We start from the raw sequence: 23,907 nt of genomic DNA, 5'->3' as shown, positions 1-23,907 counted from the left end.
CCCGTAACATCAAGTCGAACTGCATGTAATTCATGCTATAGCCTGCACTGAGATGGGATCACGAGCTCAAAATCGAGGGATCAAGTCCCACAAACGAGACCAAGCTGGATCCTCTGCATGGGAACAAATGTTTAAACAAACACTGATTATTTAAGATTGAATACTAATAGCAACAGCGCATCGGCCAACTTACCTAGATGTAACATATTGAATGCAGAAATGAATCTTCGGGTCGATCCCCAGATTGGCTGCTCGAATAACAACGGTCCACCGGATTTTTATCTCCAATCCTTTTCTTTTAACCGTGCTGCCGAATCGGGATTCTCTGAAAAGTTCATCGTGGGGCTCCGATAAACCTATACTTGCTTCACAAACCTTGTCGATCTTGCAGATGCTCCTTCACCAGTTCAATTCCAGCCGCTCTGTAACATGTTAAATAAAGTCATTCTCACAGCTTGGAAGGCCGGTCCAACTTACCGTATACACTCCTCCTACTCCTCCTAGTATTTCCAAATCATCTTATATCTCCTAGGGCATCCAGAGCGATTCGTATTCGTTGAATGGGGTTGAAACAACGCCAGTTCATGAAACTCACACGCGAATTCGAGCTTATAGATGACGATGCTTCACTAGCAGCGATGAAGAAAAGTTCATGCGAGAAACCCGACCGGCGATGCGCGAATAGAGATGAAAATTTGGGTTAAGGGACTTATAGTAATACAACTACAGATTCATTTGGTTCGCTGCATAAGTAATAAGTACCAATATCGCATAGACCCGGGAACATATACCGACTTTCTTTCTCCCATTACATGCCTTCAGGGTCATCATGGTGGGGATGACAGATATCGAACCGGAGAGCTGGTATCACACGAGGATTTATTCCACCGGATGCCGTGTGCCGAGTCTCGAGTTTAGATGGTCATCGGCGACCCATCCTGAATAAAAGGGTAGGTCGGTGTCAAGACGAACTAAGTTGGGAATCGTTCATCGCCAGGAAGTCACCACTCTGGATCAAGCAGAGAGAAGCTGAGAGTGAGTGTCAAGACGGAAGGCGCAAGCTGTTCCTTACGTTCAGGAGTTAGGACTTCCGCGTTCGTGTTGCCTGCTAGACGAAAACAATTAGCCTTACCATCATCTGCATCAATGTCACTCACACAAAATAGCGTTCTTGCCGGTATAAACAGACGTCGATCCCTTGTGTTATTAAAAATGAGTATCAGTCCAATGCCGAAGCAACGCATGGGGGAGAAAGACAAACATGGAGCATCTCTCCAGACAAATACACGTCCGACCAGCATCGACCCGCCTGATCTTGCGCCGTTCAAGCCGCCTCTCCCGTGAAGGGAAGGATACACTACTTGAATTCAGCGCATACACCAGTCCACGAGAACGACAAGAAAAAACAGGTACCTTACCCTACGACAGGTCAGGACGTAGCTCCACCCTCTTCACAAGCATATCAGCCAGCAAGAGATGCTCTTGATCTCGAAGTAGACATGTGTACGCAAAGGACAGGTATGGGCCGACGGATGAGTCAGTTAGCATGTCATGCTAAGGAAGTATTGGGTTCGAACCCCTCATTGGCCGTGTTCGTGTGGCTTGTATTTTTACCAGCGCCTCTGCATGAGACAATGCATACCATATGGTATGGGTATTTTAAGCGTTCGGTGAGGCGAGGTAGGTATATCTCTTCCCTCTCGAAACGTAACTTGAAACTCATATGTATGTAGAAAGACAGGAGAAATAATAGACTTAACATCCAAAGAAGTATTATTTAAGACGAGTCGGGATATAACGTTCGCGACGGTTTTGCTTCTGGATGTGTCAACGAAAACGACTGCATCATCGTGCGAACACAAGTCGGTTTGTATCTCTGCCTGCTTACGACGTCTTCAGGGGCCGTCAACTTCGGATTGGATCTCCTCCCGGCGTCGCTCTGCAAGAACAGGAAGGTAACCGCGTTCCGTGTTCTTGTAGTCGCCTAGACAGAATTAATTAGTGTCACGCTCGTTTGCATCGAGGTCACTCACACAAAATGACACGCTTTACAGACGCCAATATCTCATGCTATGTATTAGCATATATGCGGGAGAAATACGAACATAGGACCTCTCGCATCGCGCCGGTTTGCTTGCTGTTGCCCATATAGCTACTGTTTGAGCCGCATCGCCCGTGACTGAGGGATATGCTACTGCATTCATCAGTCCACGAGAAACGCAGAGGCGAGAATGGAAATCTTACTCTATGACGGGCCAAGAGCCTCTTCACTCTCTCTACGAGCTGATTCATCCGGAGCCACAGATCGTTCCTCTGCACTTTTGCTCTTTCCACTCGCATCATCCGCCAACGAGCCCTCTGTCCAGCCGGTCGGTCATGCCTCTCCCAAAGCTGAGTGACAGATATACCCTCGGCTGCACAACGCAACAGGGACGTTGCAGTGGGTTGGAAACCCAGGATATGGGAGGATTACAAGAGATTACGACGGGAGTATCGAGGGAGATGGATTCGACAACGGAGGGAGCGAGGCTAGGAGAAGTTTCAAGCATTGTAACTGATATAAAGCGCAGCACTTACTCGATGGTCAATAGAGCACGATTATGATCCTTTAGATTCAGCTTCAAATGGCACGAGTAGGACTCTTGTAGCGTTGGCGAGGGATCTGGAACCGAATTCCACGATAAACGTACCGAGTAATAAGTCCAACTTTCAATGGCATGAGCTTCGTAAATTTGAGCATTGCAAAACGCGCTTACATTTAACCCATTTGTTCGGCCGCTGCAGACGCGCAACGTTCTCCCTGGTCCTGCCCGCCATGTTCACGAAAGGAATAGACGTGGTCCACGAGGAGGAGTCGAAGAGACGCGCTGCTCGTTCCTGCTTTTCGTCCCCGCGCATGATAGTACGGTGCCGACCTGTACCACCTAGGTCGGAGGTCGGTTGGTGAGCTTTACGAAGATGCCCACTGCAAGACAGCAAGCGTATACCTAGGTGTACCATAGCCATTGGGCAAACCGAGCTGCATACATGAAGGTGATTCTTTCAGGGGATGTAGCACGTTGGGCGTTCAGTGAACTGACAGAGACTACGCGAGGCCCTGTGGCTTGTGACGCGTCCACTGAAGGAATGTGTATACGATTTATGATGGTGGTGGTGGTGGTGGTGTTACTGGCGCTAGGTCCGAGGGAATTACTGCTCGGCAGAAATGATGGGCGTATCGCTTGTAACTGTCAGAAAGAGGACACGAATCGGGAGCGCTAGCCCTAGAGCTAAGGCAGATGCGGATCGACTTGCGACATACATGCATGAGCATCCCGGTGCTAAACGATCGTAACGGCGAATGTCAAGAGTGTTGCCAAATTGGATATATCTCACTACACATGTTGGTGCGGAATCGCGCGGAGCTAGGAGCTTCCCGAATTTAAATTTGAGAGGACGAGATAGCATGGCGAGGAAAGGAAGAAAGGATCTGGGAGGCTTTCGAATTGGTGATGGGGGCATCCTCCGAGTACGCGTCGACGATGGCCCAAGTTGCTCTCTGTCGTCCGTTTCCATTCATCTAGGCCATAGTTCCTCTGGCATCCGTCTCTCGTCTGATTGCGTTAATCCGTAGCTATCGCAGGATCGAAAAGGGCTCATACGCGCCGGCATGAACGGCGAGCGCAGAAGAAGAGAGAAAGAAAGGGTGTTAAGCCTCGGATCCGATCTCGGGCGCTTAACTATGTCACGTGAGCGCAACACCTTAATTCTGAACATTTTCAAGCTGAGCTCGTATCAGTTCAGTCCGTTGTTATTTCAGACGTGCGAATTAATACTGAGCCGATGAAGCCAAGCAGGCTGGATGTCATAACGCGGGTTCGACTCCCACAATGGTACATATAGGTTACTGTGCTATGTCTAGATCCTTTTGACCTCGGCAATGTCTGCATTGAGTTTTGTTAACCGCACAAGTAAATCTTGAAGGCGTACACCTCACCTCGCACATGCTGCTCCTCGACGGAGACTCACATGCATATCCCAGCAAGACGTAAGTACTATTTCCTGTTGAGATAAGCGGTAATTCTCCAGCCGCTCACCCGGATATAGCAGGGAGCCCTCGCAAACAGGCGAGGGTCATCATCGTTTGTCTGTCTATTTATCTACAAACTGTACACCTAATAGAAGTAGTAATACTACGTAGTGAACAAGGCCGAGGAGAAGAACAGTTTCCTTGCCTGACAACCGAAGATCCCGACGTCAACCGCGCTGCGATGCGCGACACTTAATACTCCAACATTTCCTTCCCCCAATATCAAGTCTGACAGGGAGAAAATTTCGCTCTTGGTAATAGGTCATAGAATACTTACCATTCTAATGGGTAGTACGACATTTGAGTGACTGATAGATCAGAACTCGAGAATCAGAAATCATCAAAAACATCCGACGTCCCTCCCACGTGCCCGGGAAATTGAATATTTAGTGGAAAATGTGAATTTATTGGTACCCGGACAACCAGCTGAATAGATTAAGTGTCATAACACAGGGTTCGACTCCCCGTGTCGGCTATTCCACAAAGGAAAACTTGGGATCCTTTTTACCAGGGCTCTGAATTCAAAGTTTTGTCAAAGGATACGCGATGTGGAAAATGCCAGTACTGATTTTAGATGGCCATTGGCGACGCATCCTAACTCAGAGGAGCTGTAAGTTGGTGTCGAATAGAGTAAGATTCATAATCGCTCATCAGCAAAAAGTCGTGGCAAAAAGTCTAAGCCAAGAGAAGTTGACGGGTCAAGCGAGTCGTTCCTCACGTCCGAATTCTGCTACTCTTCGGATACCTAGAATCACAGATTCCCTTTTATCGACTCCGACAATGAACACTGTAGCATGCCCCCTCTCCGGGCGACTATTCCACCAGCTGAGGGCATGAGGACGGCCGGCTCACTTGGTTAGAGCTGTCCCTTGGCTTATGATGAAAGTCGGAGATGATCACTGAGAACGTTGTGTCTCACTGTGCTGTATTTCGACCCTATTCAGTTCTTGGAAGTGCAGAGCTAGTAAAGAGTCTGATGTCGCCAACAATTGCTTTCCTGTGACATTGTCATGCGAACACAAGTGGATGTGTATCCTACCTGTTCACGACGTCTTCAAGGTGGTCTCTTCCTGGAGTCGCTCGGTAAGAACAGAGTTCCGTATTCGCGTCGCTGCCTAGACGAACCGAATTAGAACCAATCTCATTTGTATCAAGGTAGCTCACACAAAATGACGCGCTTTCCAGTAGAAACTGACGCCAACACCTCATGTTATCAACGAGGGTATCAGGATAATGTCTACGGGTGCGGAGAGAAAAACAAACATAGGACATCTCACCGGTCAAATAGACATGCGTATCACGTCCTTCCGCCTGATATTGCGCATATATCCACTGTTCAACAGTTCTAGTCAACCGTGATGGAAGAATGCACTACTTGAACTAGGCGCATATATCAGCCTACGAGATACGAATACAAGGTAGTGGATATCTTACACTGCGACAGGCCCAGGTACGGTTTCACCTTCTCCACTAGCCGTTTCATCCCGAACAGCCAATCGACCCCGGTCTGCTCCCTCACTCTCTTCGCTCATGTTATCCACCAATGCGCCGGATGGATATTGACCAAGTGGAACACAGATACCCAGCGAAGAAGCGAGGCTTAGAAGAGGTTGGAGAGCGTTGAGAACCAGATAGGTCATAATACGGGTAGGTCGTACGACCAGAGCCCTGAGCGAGATGGAATCCTCGACAACGGAGGGAGTGAGGCTATGACGAGTCATGTGTCGGAATCGATATGAATGGCAGCGCATACTCGATGGTCAAGAGAACGCGATCATGATCCTTTAGATGTTGCGGGGCAGACTCTAGTAATGCTGATGCATGATGAGAGAACCAGAAGTGATTTTGATGATCGTTGTTCCGAGTAATAGCCTAACCCTCAGCTTCAACGGCATGAGCGTCTAAATAGTGCTTGCTGAAATTGCATAACCGATTTATCCGCTAAACAGAGAGGTGTGATGTTCCCCATGGTCCTGGATGCCGTTCTCACGAAAGGAATAGAAATGGTCGGCGAGAACGATGAGAAACCAGTCACGAACGAGAGGACGACGTCGATCGAAGAGACGGGTTGCTCGTTCTTGTTTTCCTCTGTCAGACGGCCCCATGCATAACATTTCAGTGCATATCTGCGCCGCTTAGGTTGGTTGGTGAGCTTTAGTAAGATGTTTCCCGCGAGACAGCAAGCACGACTGCCGCCCACCTACCCAGCATATGACCACCTTTGGACGACCCGAGCCGCAGACATGAAAAAAGCGTTTTTCTTTCAAGGGATTTAGCATGTTGGCGTTTATTCAGCTGAAGGAACCTAGGACGGGGCCGCGACTTGTTACGCGTCGATCGAAGGAGCGTCGTTAGAAGGCGCTGATCCATCTATACGGGTGGGCGTATCGTAGACGGTAGTAGAGATTCTTTTTTTTTTTATTAACAAAAACGCTTCACTTAGTCACTTACGCTGTTTTTCTCGAGATCATCGATTCAATGTCCATTCCATTTACTGCTCGATAACGTAATGCACGCGATGGTGTAGTCGGTATGGGATAAAATTATTACTGACTGCAGATATAAAATTGATTCCAGCGACTAATACTTGATGTTCAACAACGGGGGGAAAGTCGCGATAGCATAAAACAATACCATCAGCTTCGGTAACTGGTTGTAACTTCCCCCTAATAACAGTTCTTGAGGGATTCTTCGTAAGAGTATAAATTCTTCTCATGCTGGCCGGCCATGGATATAGATCTAATCAACAATAGAGACTTGGAATACACACCGAGTTATTATCGCCAAATTGCATCAGGCGCCCATTTAATTAGATTGCTTGAAACTAAGCTCCACCTCTTCAGGTCACAAATTATTTATGGAATCTCGCATAAGAGAAACATGCCCGCCTACCACCAAGAAGATTCACCACGGCAAAACCACAAATAGATATCCATTGAAGCTCGACCTATCATAAAATCACTCTTCCATGATCTCGCCTCCCGATATATAAATAGTTAATGAAGACCATTCCCTCTGTTCCACTGTCTCCACGCATTCAACTGCCAATTTCCTTCAGTATATGATTCAAACTCATCTTCAGCCGATGGCGCGTGTCTGGATTAGCAGACGATCTCATATTCAAAAATGGCCTAATTCCCCACGAATCTCTCGTCTGTGGGCCGCTGGAGCAGGAACCTGAGTTGTTAACGTGTCGGTGGATGACTCGGCGTCGTAATGGAATACGGCTGTAGGCCGCTGTGGCATCTGATTAGATGGATGGAAGAAATCGCTGGGATGCGCCATCATCGATGGAGTTGCTGGTCCGGTTGGCCTTCGGCGTCGCCGGCGAAGGTAAAATGCCAGTGATCCCGCCAAAATGACCAATGCCAATACCCCTACTGCAATGGCGCCTCCGAAGGTTTTGGCTAAGCTCGAGGAGGATGTGGTGGCCAAAGAAAGAGCGGAAGGAGCTCCTGATGACGGTGAAAAAGATTCACTCGAAGTAACTGAATCTTGTTGTGTGGACAAGCTTGGTAGCAGGATAGACGACCGAGTGTTCCTTCAAGAAGTGAGCACGAAATCGAACGATCATACCAAGGACGTACGTATAAACAACATAATCGAAAATAATGTATGACGGCTTCGTCCCCGTAGTCTCTATGAGCAGCGTGTGATCTTCGTCGTTCAAAGATGCATTGCTATACGCCAGAACATCGTACTCAAACTGGTATGTCCCGTCAGAATCATGGCTATAGCTTCCTACGACTTCTCCGTCCATACGCAAATCACATATCGCATCGCTCACAAATCCTGTGCTCTTTGGATAGTTCGAAATGATCAGGTAAACGTAGATCGCAGAGCCTGAAAACGATACGTTAGTCTAAGGATGTCTTCAAAACGAAAACGACGCAGCGTACCATGGAATGTAAGCCGAGCAGTCGTATTTCTCAGAGACGGATAGTATGTCACCCCAGTCCATGTGCCGTTCATCGCCAGTGAGTTGTCCGGCACGACGGAGCAATCGCTGCAATGGGAGGCGTTCTTCCACACGAGTTCGCTCCCGTTCGAAGGTTGACTAGCCGGACTATATTCTACTTGGAACCCAGTCAGCTCATCCCCGAGCGTATCATCGATGGTGTGGTTGAACAGCTCTCCCGCAACGAGGCTGTTGAAGAGAAGAAGGGGAAATAGAGTGAAGAACGCCATGGTGCCACAAAGAAGACGCAGACAATTTAGCCGGCGACAAATCCACGGCAGCAATGTCGTGGGAAACGACACGACTTCGCATAGAACTCATGGCAGTGGCGAGACAAAGATAGGCAAGTACTGAATTTACACAGCAGCGCTTCTCCCACAGTACGTGATATTGTGGATCAAAGAATGTCTGGCTGGTGAAGATACTTGATCACGGGATCCCGGAAGAGATATAGCCGTGGTACAAAATATGTAGGAGACTGAAGGAGGAGTAAGACGGTTTGCTCATGGTAACAGGATATCTATGTTGCAGTTTAAACAAGGTGATACAGGTGATGGGGTGTAGACGTACCATCGGTCGTAGTAATGCTTATGTTTTGATCAAAACGACCGAAACACGGCAACGAAGAATCGAATTCACTTATCGAAGCCCCGTGATCGCGAGCATCAAGAACTCATGGTCCTGGTAAAGGAAAACCGGTAGGTCGGCGCGGGAAATGCAGCCAGTTACTCACTTAACAGTTGATGACACGTCGATATTGAGCCCAGTGTGAGCAGACGATATAACGTTGCGCCACACATCTAAAAAACTGCGAGCCTGGGGGTGGGTTGGCATACGTTCGGCCTGCTGACATATTACGTTGATCTAGGCATGATATCTGAGCTATGCGAGCATTGGAAAGGAAAGGATATGTACTGGTTTTGACATAGCCTTCGCTCTCCGCAGCGACGCAAGGCGTAGTTGTATTAATTGAATGAATTTACGTACAAAAAAAATCCAGCCAAGTCCGGGGAGTGGGTTCAAAGTCGGTCGAAAGGAAAAAAGTCAACGAATTTGACATAATTCACGTAGTGCACTTTTTGACCGGAGTATTTGAGCGAATATAATGAATCTACGTCGTATTCGAGTTTATGAACTGCGATCCTCATTAAATCGATATGGGCGAGGAGAATTCTGCGTTTGCGTGCTGCGTGCTTGCGTTTGCTTGCGTTTTTTTGGCGTTCATTTGCGTTTCGGGTGCATTCATTTGCGTTTCAATCATTGCGTGTATATAGTGTCGCTTGCGTTCCGTTTTCTACGAATGCGAGTGCGATTTAATGTTCTTGAGGCCTTCGAATATATCTCAAATTTCGGAAGAGCATAGTATGTCAGAACAATGTTATATATACTTAATAGAGGTAATTCAGTTGTTTAAAGTGCAACATACATCAAATAAGTTCCATACAGGGTGCCCCGGATACACAATTAATTGACTGCAGGTCTAACGCAAGTCCCATCCTATGAATGCAACACATCAACTTTGTGATAGTTGCGTCTGAATCATTAACGCATGCGTTAACTTGATTTACGAATGCGTTCGCATGGTAACACATGCGTTTGGAGTATTCTCGCATGCGTTTAAATATTAACGCAAACGCAGAGGCAGCACACGAATGTCAAGAGACAAAAACGCATGCGTTACAAGGTTTGAACGCAAGTGTGACATGCTCGTCACATTTGCGTTTCACTGGAGTTGAACTTGCACAACATGCTTTTCGTCCTACCGTGGCTTCGTATTGATTCATTTCGCATATCTTTTACTATGAAATACCTTAAAATCGTCTTAAATTCCCAATCTATATTCATAACAATGGTGTAATGGTGCCATTGAGGCATTCCGTTACCTATGAGGCTACCGCTCCTGCGACAAGAAACAGTACAGAATTCTGGTGTCTACAAGCGAGAATCGCTGCTCTTTGATTGTCTGCGGCTCCGCTTAGCAGGTCGGCAATGATTTTCATTAGTATCAGCTGTCCCCGAGTCATCCAATGCGGTAGGCATATCAACTTCAGCCCGACGCTTTCCGGTACCATTTGCATCTTTCAAGTACATCATTGAGACTTACAAAGATACCCATGAAATTTTTGAGGCAAGATCTGTGTAAGAACTCGGGATTCACAAGTGGGCCGAAACTTGAACTAATGTTCATGGCAATCGCACTAGGGATGCTCTACTAACCTATAAGGCTTTTATACTACCAGAATACATAGAATGTACTAGAATATATGACTTTATCACTGCGTCCGGGGAATATGGGGAGAATGAGCGAGAATATTCAAGCAAGCTCCGACATCTAAAAATAGCGATCCGTATTCTAACAAGATCTCGAGTTGACGGGCTCCCATCGCGGCATGAGGGACTGGGCTGTGTCACGCCGCGACGTGTCTGTAGATGAAACGCAAGGATGTCACTGGCACGCACGCAAACGCGAACGCATTTCAACTAACGCAACTGCCTTTTTAGGAAACGCATGCGTTCGAACGCAAACGCAAACGCAGGAGCGATAACACAAGGCAACGCATCCACGCATGTGGATAACGCAGAATTCACCGTGCCCAATCGATATACGCTGAGAGAAAATTGAACCATACCAGCGTTGCAGAGGCGAGCGATAGTAGATGAAAGTCGCGTCGGTCTCGTCCCGAGTTGAGTAGGAAGCAACCTGTTGATAGGAAAGTGCGTGAACTTGCAGACAGGAAGCGTTCACGGAATGAATCCGTATCAAAGAGCGATCGCTGCTGGCTCACGGTAAGAACCAAATTATTCCCGTTGACGTTGATTACAGGGGTCGCTGTTCCAGTGGCCTCGTAGGCTGCATTGTGCGCTCTGCGCTGAAATACTCGAAATATCAAAGCCACACCAGAAAGGGAAAATGATCCGAACATACTAATCCTTTCAAATATATCTCCTCTATAGCCAGAGAATCGTATTGTTTCGCTTCTTGATAGCGTGAAAGGTTTGAGACTTCCGTTACTTAACGATGGGACCTTGCTTGTTTAATCTCATGAGGGCCGATGACGATAGTAGCATAATTGGATTATTGAGCATAGGAGGCGAACGAGTGGGAAACCTGCGGGTTCAACGATAGTACTAGATCCTTATGCGGAATCAGAGAAAATGCCGCCTGGAAATTGTTAAAACGGAGAAAACACCGCGCTTGGAATAATAGTGCGGTACGATAAGCGTCGCGGTTGATCAACGAAACGAATACCTCTACAGGGAAAGATCTGGAGCCAGTCAGCCTTTGAGTGAAGTAAAGAGTGAAATTTTCACCTCTGACCAATGATGTTTCGTCCTGATCAAGTGCCGCAGAGGGGTACTGTCCTTCATTTTCGAGCTCTACAGGGACTAGTACCGAGGCATCGAAGACAGAACGTCCTTGAAGATCGCGTTATGGCGCGTGATGGTGGTGGTCAGAAAGGAAGCCACCACCGGGCCGGTCTCCGAAATGTCGGTTGATCTCTTTCCAACACCACGAGGAGCTGGAGACCTCAAATTTGCAAATCTCTGCGCGGGGTCATAATCGATACTACGGTTCTTCGACCAGGATTTCACAGAAATGTCGTATTTCTCTGGCTCGCAATCCTAGAAGGGTCTTCTTTCTCCGGACCGTGTGCATCTTGTTTCGGGCTCTCGGAGGATATCATTCTTCGACATCTCTCTCGAAGCTTAGGATTATCGATAAGAAGGCTTAACTTTTAATTTCGAGCACGCTAAAGCTCAACTACGTCCGGCCGTTTAGCGGGCAACTGCTTTTCAACAAGTGTAGAAGACTTCGTCTAGGGTGATTTTCTCGACATAAGCTAATGGGTATGAGCGTCTCGCTGGGTTCCTGGTGCTGATATTGATCTCTTCTCGTGCGTGGTTTGTTATTCGATGGAATAATGACAGTACCGGTCTGTCATAGCAATGCGAAGCCAGTTTTTCCGCTCTTAGGAATGGCGGTTTGCATATCAAAATTACTCCGAGGATACGAATCTTGTAAGCCGGGCGACGTGAAATATTGGGCTGGAAAGTAACTCATGAAGCAAACGTATTCTTTATTGAGAATTATGCGCAAACACCGTGCAAATCTCCTCTTGATGAGCTGTCTCGCAGTTTAACCGTTTTATCTCCTTAGCTGATAGTTTGGACAGGAACATTGCTTTTCTTTCTCGCACACGGTACCATAGCACCACTGACGTACTAGCTGTTATGGTGTACTTCCCCTGGCTACGGCGGAACTTCTTAACAAATCGTGCGTATCATTGTTCAAATGTTTCTTTCAGGCTTGTGAAGTCTGCGTTGAGCAGAACGACCCCATCACGCGAGAGCGAAAGCCGTGCGGAAAGCCACTCGTGTTGATGAACACGTATTGCTCAGTAATTCCCCAAAAGCCTCGAGCAAAGCGTGGACACTGGTTAACTTCAAATGAAGAGAAATCAAATTATCGCCGCCTCCACTTTTGGACCCGTCGCCTGTCCCTCTTCCATTTTAAACGCAGGAATTCTATCTTCTCTTCTTGGTGAAGGCTATTTCACCGTCCCTCCTCGGCTGTTCGTGAATTAAATCCGAATGTCGCGTATCCTCCAAATAGTTACTTCTCGACCATGTGCACGAGCAGGTGGATTAAGCACCAGTGGAGGAAGTGTGGCTTGAAGCTGTGCAAAAAGGAGAGTTATCTGCGTTCCCAACTCATTTGTTGAAGCGCAACTTCAAAGCATCTACGCATGCAATGACGATGCATCAAGTGAATTCCGAAAATGAGCAGTCTTTCCCTCTATACATAGGGAATGTGTATGCGATCGATGGAAGAGGGAGTTAGTAGCTACTGCTCGGCAGAACGATGTTGTATCCCCTGAGACTGTCAAAAAGAGGACACGAGTTGGGCGCGGGAGCCATCGAGCTAGGCCAGATTCGAGTCGACTATGCAATGTGAGCAGCACGGTACTAGACAACAACGGCAAGGGATTAATGGTTTTGGATATACCACCGCTACACTTGTTGGGGCAGAATCATGCACAGTCAGGGATGTCCAAGGTTTGAACCTGAATACCGCGACGGCATGGTTGGGAAAGGAAGAAAGGATCTGGGAGAGACGTTTGAATCGGTGGCAAGGGCATCCTCCGAGTACGCGTCGACGGTGGCAGCTCTCTGTGACCTCAGAGTCGTCCGTTTCTATCCATCTTGAATATAGTTCCCCTGGCATCTATCTGTCGCCTATTCGCGTTAGTCCATAACTGTCACATGATCAAAAGGGATTGATATGTGCCGGCCTAAACGGCGAGCGCAGTGGGAGGAGAGAAAGAGAGGGTGTCAGCCCCGGATCCGATCTCGGGCCGACGGCGCTTAACTGTGCCACGTGAACGCATTCAACCCTAACACCTTGAGCAAACCGAGCCCGTATCAGTTCAGTGTTATTATTTTGGAAAAAAAAAGTAAAAAGTATGAATTAATACTAAGCCAATGAAGTCAAGTAGGCTAGCTGTAATAACGCGGGTTCGACTCCCAACTTGGCCTTGTCTCGCTGAAATATAGTTTTGTGTCTAGATCCTTTTCACTCGGCATTGAGTTTTGTTGATCGCATTGGTAAAGCTCGAAGGCGTACACCTGCAGTTTGATATGCCGCTTCTTGAGGGAGAGTCACATTCCCAAAATGAAGGTCCATTTCCCTTCCCAGGCATCAAGTCTGACAAGTAGAAATGTTTGCCCATTCGCGATATTACCGGTCAAGACGAGATAGATAGACATCCCAGAAAATACTTGGTCTGCAGCTCGAGAAACCCTCCGGTGCGTAAGGCGCACGTTGGAAAAGGAAATGGATGAAGGGTCCTAGACCGCTTTATCGTTTTGCGAATGTGTGCGGATCAAATGACAGTCGGCCGCTGGCTCGATAAGTCAGTTCTTCAAGGCCGGGCCTCAACGCCTCACAGGCGATCATCTCGCCAGGTTTTGTTTATCTTTCCGCATCTTTGTGATTAACCCTGCGATGACCGTATTTCACAAGGATCTTAATGGGTAAGTCAAGCCCATGATAAATCGCACTCGAGATATTATTGACACTCGGCTTAGAATAAGTAATTAGTTCTTGAGATAGTAAGGAGTGAAAAACCAAGGACTATACTTCTCGTACAGATGTGTTCTCTCGTCTGTAAGAGTTCGCTTTGGCTAGTTTCAAGACTGAGCGGGTGGTTCAGAGGGAAACCGAGGCAGAATCGAGGTTGGACTAAGATATAAAAATAACGGGCTTTACATATGCGATTAGCTCAGTTGGTTAGAGCGTTGCGTTAATATCCTAGCAAGATGTCCGTTCTGGGTTCGATCCCTACGAACATGTCCATCATCGTTGTTACTGCTTTTTTTTAAAATATACGTTTCTCGCTAACGTTCCATTTTCACCATTCACCGTTCACCGGTGTTCTAGGTTCCTCCTTGCTACAGGAAAACGTATGCTGTATTTCGAAAGTGGACATGTACATAAAGCGCTGACGAATCAATTGCTTATCGTGTATTGCTAAGAATGGCCGTGCTCATGTTGGCACGCTTTCTGTAATATCACAACTTCGAAATCGTTGGGAGTAGTGATTTTTTTTTTTTACTTTCAAAAGGTACATTCAACAACCATTATATTCAATGGTAGTATCCTACTTGTACCGTAACTGGTGAATAGCCATATGGAAGTCCGTAGTGATTCTTTTAGCACATCGGGAAATAAATGTACTAGACTACTGCATTTTCACACCACCATTTGTCTGGATTCCAATAGGTGTCGAAGTATGGGTTCGATCCCGACGCGGGTAATGATTTCCTCATTCGTAAATTCTCAGTCTTTTTTTTTTTCACCCATATAGCGCTTGCTTCTTTAGGTCGAGATGGATACGATGTGCTCAACTGGTTCCTCCGAACACTCGCACGATCATCCAGGGTAACTCTACCATTTTTCCAATTGAATCTTGGGTAACTAACTCAGCGGGTTGGGCGTTCTAATCCGGGTTCGACTCCCATATCTACGTAGTAAATCCTTTTGATGCTGGCTTTCAAATGTGGCCAGGAGGATGTATCGTTCCCTTCCCGTAGCATTAAGTCGAACTGTGTGATGTTGGTGGTAGATGGACACACGAGCTCAAACGTGAGCAATGAAATCCTTCATATGCGATCAATTCGAATTCTCTGCATGGGACAAAGGTCACACCATTTCTTTTCGTTTCTGGGATGTGACCGCTGATTAAGGTTAAATACTAATAGCAACAACGCATCAGGCAACTTACCTGGATGTAACATAACGCAAAACTAAATCTTGGGTTCCATCCCCTGGTTGGCTGCTCGGATAGAAACAGTTCGCTAGCTTTTTATCTCCAATGTTTCTTTTCACTGCGATGCCGAATCGTCTGGGAAATTTATCCTGCTGCATGGTAAACATGTACTTTCTCTACAAATCTCACCGATCCCGCAGATCGACGATGCAGAATGCATAGGATCACAGAAGCTCCGAGATTGTGGCGTATCTATACACGCCTGCTCTCTGGGCGACTATTCCACCACTTAAGGACATCAAGCCAGCCGGCTGATTCAGCTAGAGTTAGAGCTAGGTTCGGTCTTCTCACTGTGAGTAAAGTCAGAGAGGAACATTGTATCTCGATCTCGGAGGTTATCAATCAGCGTCTTGGTACGAGAATGCGCTATATACAACATGTAGCAAAGCAGAAGCCTTGAATTGATTTTTCTACCGTCTGCAGTCAGTTGTAAAAGCAGAGCTGCCTTCGAAGTTCAGTCTTGAGAAGCACCGAGCTAGCTGAGACAGCTCGGCCTGTCGCACGTTACCCACTCACTTTCATGTGGCATCATGCGAACAGATGTAAGTGCCCTCCTTGTTTATGAGTCTTCGAAGTGGTGAACTTGGATCTCCTTCCGGATTCGTTCCACTGGAATAGGGAAAACCCGTGTTCCATGTTCGTGGGGTTGCCTAGACGAAACTAATTAGTATTACTCTCATTTGCATCGAGGTCACTCACACAAAATAGCGTGCCTGCCTGTAGAAACTGAATCTGGTAACCTACGCTACCAACGAGGGTATCAGGATAATGTCGACGTATACGGGAGAAAGACGAACAGAGGACATCCTCGCCAGTCAAAAGACATGCGCATCGCGTCCCATCCGCCTGATCTTGCGCATGTATCTATTTTTTCACAAGTACTAGTAAACCGTAATGGGAAGAATGTGTTATTTGAACTAGGCGCATATATCAGTCTACGTAAACGAGTAGGAAAAAACAGGGACCTTACCCTGTGGCAGATACCGCTTCACTGTCTGGTTCATCCTGAACCATCAATCGTCCCTCCGTTCCTCGACCATGTTATCCACCACCGTCCCGACTGGACATTGCCAGAGTGGAGTCCTCTTGGCAGCCGGCCGCTCACGCCTTCCCCAAAGCCGAGCGAGGCAAGAACATAGAGATACCCAGCAAAGAAGCGAGGCTCACAACTGTTGGAGAGCGTCAGGGAGTGGAGAGGCCATAATACGGGTGGGCAGTACGAGATTATGACGAGTGCCTTGAGTGAGATAAAGTCCTTGGCAACTGAGGGAGCTGAGGGTAGGATAAGTTATGAATTGCAAGTTATCGATATAAAGCGCAGCACATACTTGACAGTCAAGAGAGCATGATTATGATCCTTCAGATGGCGCGAGGAGACTGCAGATTCTGACGAGATCAAGGAATGACTCTGACCAGTAACTTTAGTCCAAGTAACCTTCAAAGGCATGAACCTCGTGAAATTGAGCACCGCAAAACGCGCTTATGCTTACCCATTTCTGCGCTAGCCGGAGAAACGCGATGTTCTCCCTGTCCCTCCATATCGTGTTCACGAAAAGAATAGACATGGCGGGCGAGGAGGAGGTGAGATGATGACGTCGGTCGAAGAGACGCGTTGCTCGTTCCTGTTTTCCCCATCCGATGAGTTCCCACTTGTAGTAGTGCTGTGCCGATATGTGCCGCCTAGATCAGTTGGTGAGCTTTACGAAGATGCTCACTGCAAGGTAGCAAGCGCCTACCTAGGTGTACCACCGCCATTGGGCAAACTGAGCCAAATACATGGAGAAAGTGTTTCTTTCAAGGGATGTAGCGCGTTGGGCGTTCAGTACTCAGTCAACTAGCAGAGACTGCGCAAGGCCTGTTGCTTGTGATGCGTCGATTGAAGGAATGCGTATACGATCGATGGAAGAGGGAGTTACTGAATTGTTGCTCGGCAGAAACGATGGCGTATCGCTTGGACCTATCAGAAAGAGGACACGAGTCGGGAGCCCTGGAGCAAATGCAGATTCGATTCGATTCAACGACATGAGCAACCCGGTGCCAGACGACAATAACGGCGGAGGTCAAGAGTTTCGGCGCTACACTTGTTGGGGCAGTGCAACCAGGAGTTTCCCAGATTTGGATCTGAACATCGCAATCGCATGGCGAGAAAATGGAGAAAAGATTTAGAGGAGGCGACGGCGGGAGTATCCTCCCAGTCCGCGTCGACGGTTGTGGCTCTCGGCGTCCCCAGAGTCGTCAGTTTCTATCCATCTAGAGAATAGGTCCTTTGACGCTCGTCGAACTTCTAGTCACATACGTTGGTCCATAGCTGTGGTAGAATCGAAAAGAGCTGATACGTGCCAGCCTGGATGACGAGCTCAAACTTGAAGGGAAAGAAAGGAGGGTGTCAGCCCTGGATCCGATCTCGGGCCGATGGCGCTTAACTAAGTCACGTGAATGCATCCAACCTTCCGTCAACACCTTGAACATCTTCAAGTTGAGCTCGCATCAGTTCAGTGCGTTATTATTTTGGAAGTGTGAGTTGATACTGAGCCCATGAAGCCAAATAATTTAGATATTATAGTTCGGGTTCGATCCCCACATTGACCATGTCAGTGATGTCACCGGTATTATGTCTAGATCCTTTTGACTACGACTTTGAGTTTTGTTAATCGCATCAGTAAAGCTTGTAGGGTTACACCTGGCATCTGACATGCCGCTTCTTGATATCGTGTCGCATTCCCAGAAAGACGGACCATTTCCTTCCCCAGGCATCAAGTCTGACAAGTAGAAATGTTGTCCAAGTTCGGCATGATAATGCCCCCAAAGACGAGAGACATGATAAACGATAAAATAGACAGCGCAGAAAGTACTCGAGTAGATATGTGAGATTGAAAGTAGTTAGGCTTCAACTCGAGCGACACTCCAGTGCAAAAAGCTCACATTGGATGTATCGCTATGAGGAAATTGGATAAAAAGGTCTAGACAGCTTTATCGTTTTGCGGAGAGTGTGCTGATCAAATGACAATCGGCCGCTGGCTCAATAAGTCAGTTTTTCATGGCGGGGCCTCACAGGCGATCATCCCATCAGGTTTGTTATGTTTCCACATCTTTGTAGCGGTCAGACCACCTATAGCCCTAAGTGCGCAAGAGAAAGAGACTTCAAGTCCATGGTAAATCGCGCTCAAGATATTATTAAGCTCAGCTGACTCGATCCACCAAGTACCTAGATCTTGGGGTGGGAAAGAGTAGACAAAACCAAGGACCATCCCTCTCCTGTGCATGCGAACAGTGCTTTGCCGTTTGTAGAGCATACTTTGGGTAGTCGCAAGGATGGGTGGCTCAGAGGGAAACAAAGATGTAATAAAGCAAAAATCTTTAGGGCCGAATAGTTCGGTTGGTCAGAGAGTCGTACTAATACTAGGTCTTTAGGTGCTATTAACGCGACGGTCTTGGGTTCGATCTCCACGTTGGCCGGTATCCGCTGTTGCAGTTCATTTTGTCAATTTTGTTTAAATGTTTGAAGTTCAAACTGTCGGGCGAGGGGGGAGAGGTAAGTTACTGGTAACTACCGGTAGTAAAGTCAAATGTGTCGAAACCTAGGTTTCGTGCGCTACGATACTTGAGTCTCGACTTAATGCTGCCAACCTGGTGCTCGGTGCTCAGTGCTTTTAAAACTCGTCTCATTCACGACTCGCTACAGAACCTGGGGCTGTGTATCTGAGTACTTCTCCAAAGTGACATACACATTTAAGTATTGTCCGCACGGTGAGGCAGAAAATTTAAGCAAAGCAGACACAGTTAAACCTTACTGGTCGCCTCCCTCAGTGTAAGTATTAGCGTTGTCGAGATAGGTTCGATCCCTGTCTTGACAGATGACTGGCAGCAATGGCCATTACAATATCTTGGAATCTCAATTGCTCCTATGGCGCGATGAATCTACCATGACGGATCTCAGGTTGCGCACTGAACTTCCATTGGCGGTAATCTACGACTTTATACAGGGCCGAGGGTTATAGGAAACCTATCTACCGGTAGAAACTCCCAGTTGGCTGGAGTGGCTAAGACGTGTTCGATTCGCACGTCGGCAAATGTATAGCGTCATTACATGACTTTGTTGAAGTCTTTCCGCAAGGGTCGAGGCGACCCGTGAGCTATCCCTTTTGCCGACACTCGCCGATTGCTTTTCTTCTTCATGTGGAACACCAAGCTCGTCAAATAGGGTTAGGAGCGAGGCTAGCATCTGTCGTTCCTTACTCCTGATACTCAAAAACCCTCCAGAAGATGCGCGTTTCCTCCTCATAAAAAGATACATAATGTCATAAATAGAAACACGTGCATCTGGTATAAAGTGGTATATATAGAGAATAAACCCGCCAATATGGATGATAAATAATCAACTTGATGTCCAGAAGGAGAAAAAATAAGAATAGTCGGGTCACTTAAGTATAAGTTATATTCACAGCTGATCGGAGGTGAGGTTCCCGTAAATCGGACAGAGTTGGTCCCAAGCCGCTAAAGAATTCCTTCTCAGTATCTCTAACGGGATGAGGTAAAGGAGAAATCATACTCGGCATGTCTTGCGTCTGAATCGTGTCGACGTCCTCGGCGAAAACGACCGCGAGACCGCTAAGGAGAGGGAAGAAGTCAGCTCTGGAAAGAATGGAAGAGTAGATGAGAACTCACATCTCTAAATGCCAGTCGATATGGCTGATACAGCATGGTTAGCATTCGTGTATCTTTCAGTGAGAAGTAAGATATTGATTTACCAGTGCAGGAACCAAGGACCGGCGTTGTCGGTTGTGAAGCGGATAGTAACGTTGTCAGTGCCAGAACCGGTGGAGACTACGTCTCTTCGAACCTGGAGAGAACAATTAGTTATCTATCCCCCATGAAGGAAGGGATGAGTAGCCAGGACTGACCGGGTTCACGTAGTTGTATTCAGTGCTTCCTGCGCTTCGTACGACGTCAAAGGTATGCTAGAAAATGGGATTCATTACCAAGTTCGCAAAACAGTGGAGAATTATCTTACACCATGAAGATGGAAGGGATGCTGGAGACGAAAGGTCAGAATGAGAGTGCATAATGAGATAACAATTCGAATACTTACGGGACCGCCAACCGCCAACGCCGGAGCGCTTATCTCAATGACTTTATTCGGCGGGAGAGTATACACGCTCCCAGCAGGAAGCAAGTTCTGCGCAGTATTAGCTCCGCTCAAGATCTGCAAAAGCACTGGAGCGGTAGGCGGGATGAAAGATGCACCGTTGACCGTGAATTCAAAGTTATTGATATCGAACGCAAGAGCTAGGTTCAACGAGATGTCCGCCCCGCCAGCCTGCGGCAACCCCGGCGCACCAGGGTTCTCAAGCGGATGGAGGTTCGTCTCGAGGAGCGGTATGACGCTCGTCGTCTGATTACTCGTTGGGTCCACCCCGGACGGCGCCCCAACATAATGCACCACACCCGAGTTGATTCCACTCTCGAATCCCTGCGTCCCAAGGTTGGGGCTTGCGCGCATCCAGTAATTGCTGATCCTTTGGTTCGCATTGAGGATGAGGGAGTACCGCTGCCCGGCGAAGATCTGGACGGAGTCGACGACGAGCGGCTGGGTGTTCACGCCATCGGCCTCGATGACGGTGAGGTTGTGCGAGTCGATGGAGAATACCCAGTTGGGGTCGCAGGAAGTGGCTACGAGGCGGAGGCGGTATCGGAGTCCGCGGACTACGTTTAGTTGGAAGAGGTCCGAGGCGGGCTGCGTTTGATGCTTAGGAAGGAGGAGCATGGGAGAAGGAGATAAGAGGTACTTACGCCGCCTGCATAACGTCCTTTACCTATTTTGAAATTAGGAATTTAGGGTTGGAATGATAAATTTGTTCTGACGTACCGTTGATCAGGGTAGCATCAAAGACGGGTACTGGCCCGGCTGCGAGGGCCGGAGTGTGGTACCTAGTGTGTTTCATCATGAGAGACTGTTGTTCGAGAGTCGGAAAGAAGTATTCACCAATCTGCGAGCGTGATCACTGTTGCCTCTGGAAGGCGTGTCAGTATGAAAATGTGACAGATCAGAAGGGAGAAATCTCAAACCGGTATCAACATCATAACGAGATCGGTGAGGATCATTGGGGTCGTAAACGACCATGGGTCCACGTAGACCGTCGCAATATTGCGTAGCTGAAATTATTGCGTTACAATTATGAGATGCGAAAACGAAAGGGAGAGACATACAGAGATGAGAATGATACCAAAATGTCCCCGCTTGATCGGGGACCGTGAAGTCGTATAGGAAGGAGTGGTTCTGCGACACGATCAGTGTATAAAGAGCGGCAATGGAGATTTTTCCCTCACGGCAGCGATGGGGCACTGGTTGACGAAACTAGGCCTGTGGTCGTGAGAGCGGTGAGATACGATATGTTACATGTCTGTTATATACTAACCCATCAGCCCAGGAAGATCCTTTCTGAAATAGACCATGCCAATGCTATTATTACGGTCGTCAGAGAAACCCAGACAGCACATCAGGGAGGAAGATATCACTTACGATACTAGTGCTTCTCAACATCGTATTGTCTGTCAATCTATCAATGACGTTGAGTCTGAATCGGTCGCCCTAGAAGAAAAAAAAAAGCAAGGAATGAGATCAGAATGACTTGGTACGGGGAGAATGTATACCTTGTTTCCTTTGACAAGCGGGCCAGGGAAGGTCCCGCCAGCCAGGACGGCGCTGAAATGGGGTTAGCGAGAGCGAAAGGGTGGGGTGAGAGCGGCGCGTACCTTCTGGTGAAACCGTCAGGCGCAATATTTGCGTTGACGATCTGCATATTGGCGACGGGACCGATGGCGGCGTACGCCCCAGAGAATAAGGCGGAGACGAGGAGAAGAGCAGTAGACATCACCATCCCGATATGGCCTTGCTGTTGGATAGAACCGCTGATAGAGAGAGTCGACCATCCATCCCTCTTTATACCTCTCGATGGCCCATAAAATGTCTCACTCGTCCGACATCGCGGCAAGGTAATTGAATCTGATACGAGCGTCTGACAGCTCTAGACTAACATAAGTGTATGTCCTGGGGTTACGAGAGATGCGTTCGTACATTGGGGTATGAATAGAGCCAGGGGTAAGAAGAAGACTAGTTGCAAGAACCAACCGCACCGTGCTGATCGTGTCTATGTTGGTCAATTCGGGAACCTGAGGGAGTTTCGATGTTCAAATCAGAGATCAGGGAGGGTACGGATTTGTTACTCTCACATATTTCGATATGGATGTCTCGTGGTTCGAACACGAATTGGGCGCTTGTGTCGATCGAGATAGCAAGTAGAGCTCTATGAAAACTGGGATACGTTTTTCTTGCCTTGGCAATTCACTGGTACCCCTCGACCGTTGAACGCATGGGAGACTTTCCGCTATCTTTGAATTCTCAAGGAGTGGACATTCGTTTCACACCAAGTCACCGGTCACACCGTCGGGCAGGAACTTCACCTTCAGGTGCCTAGGGTTCCTACATGTCAGTTTACAGTCTACATTCTTTGATGTTAGCGGCCGACCTTCGCAACAGCACACCAGGACGGCTTATACCCGCCGCCGGCCCAATCACCCAACACGTTTGCCATGGCCCATGGATGAAACCTAGAGAAGTAGGGTGTGGCTGATACTATAGGACCGGCCCTGTGCGTGATGCGGTCCTCTGTATGACTTGAGCACAGTTAGTAAGTCATCGAGATTTTCTCAAGCTTGGGGTATTACAAATTGAACCATTGTTCTGTTGCCGCGATGTCCTAGTACTGAGATTTTCGAGGTCAAATGCAAGGGCAGAATACGTTCGGCGACTGAAAAGTGGCGTGCGATGTTGATGCGAACGTCGTCACCGTGATTAGGTTTGAATCGGACTTGAATCGGATATTGAATTATCTCTTATCCCGTGGCCGACGGCACCATGCTGAACAAGTTAGCACAGCTCGTTCGAGGCTCGTTGTGCTCTGTCGCGTTCAAATACATCCAAGGCCTGGAATCATCCATCATTAACCTCTGCTCATCATTTTCTAGTTGATTCTTTCTAGTTTGTTACATTTATAAATTATGATTACTCGTCGGCTCATTCCAATGATTCGTTCGGTCTGTCTAGCTTTGGATCTCATTCTAGGGCGCTACTATTGCTCCCCAGCTGGTCCAATGACCGTACCACACGCATCTAGCGTGTCCGATTGTCGTCTAAGCCTCTTGGGCCATGGACGATAATGAGTATCACGTCTCCCCGGTCCATGTACACATGGTGCCGGATAAAATATCCAAGAAACCTTAGTACAACTAGTTGTTTAAATCGCATTTTGCTTAGAACACGCGCTGGTCAAAAACGGGTATGTCTTTCCCATCACGGGAACTAATTGTAATAATCAATTAAACCCTGTGCCCAGATCAAACTCCCCTATCACTAGCGGTCCGCCGCCTTATCGTACTAACATACGGAGTCGTTTGACGACTTTGATACCTTGCTTTAGCGGTTATCAAAGAGGCTCTTGCACTTCAAATTCATGTTGAATTGGTAGGACATTTATAATATTTGCAAGTCA

At 47.6% G+C, this 23,907-nt stretch overlaps 1 protein-coding gene and 1 pseudogene across 2 annotated transcripts; one reads left to right on the top strand and one right to left on the bottom strand.

The window, feature by feature from the left end:
- Positions 1 to 14,300: 14,300 nt before the first annotated feature.
- Positions 14,301 to 14,383, top strand: EV420DRAFT_t320 (annotated as a pseudogene). The gene has a single exon. The product of its transcript is annotated as a tRNA-OTHER (tRNA).
- A 2,138-nt stretch (positions 14,384 to 16,521) lies between these two features.
- Positions 16,522 to 16,923, bottom strand: EV420DRAFT_1653313 (uncharacterized protein; the record flags this gene model as incomplete). Its single annotated transcript, XM_060478731.1, has 3 exons — positions 16,522 to 16,630; positions 16,687 to 16,793; positions 16,849 to 16,923. The coding sequence occupies 3 exons, from the start codon at positions 16,921 to 16,923 to the stop codon at positions 16,522 to 16,524; spliced, it is 291 nt and encodes a 96-aa protein (XP_060321937.1).
- Between the last annotated feature and the right edge of the window lie 6,984 nt (positions 16,924 to 23,907).

Source organism: Desarmillaria tabescens (assembly GCF_030435595.1).
Source record: "Desarmillaria tabescens strain CCBAS 213 chromosome Unknown EV420scaffold_155, whole genome shotgun sequence".
In the NCBI taxonomy this organism is placed as follows: domain Eukaryota; kingdom Fungi; phylum Basidiomycota; class Agaricomycetes; order Agaricales; family Physalacriaceae; genus Desarmillaria; species Desarmillaria tabescens.
Note: the sequence above shows the minus strand (reverse complement) of the source record. Positions and strands in the feature narration are given on the sequence as shown.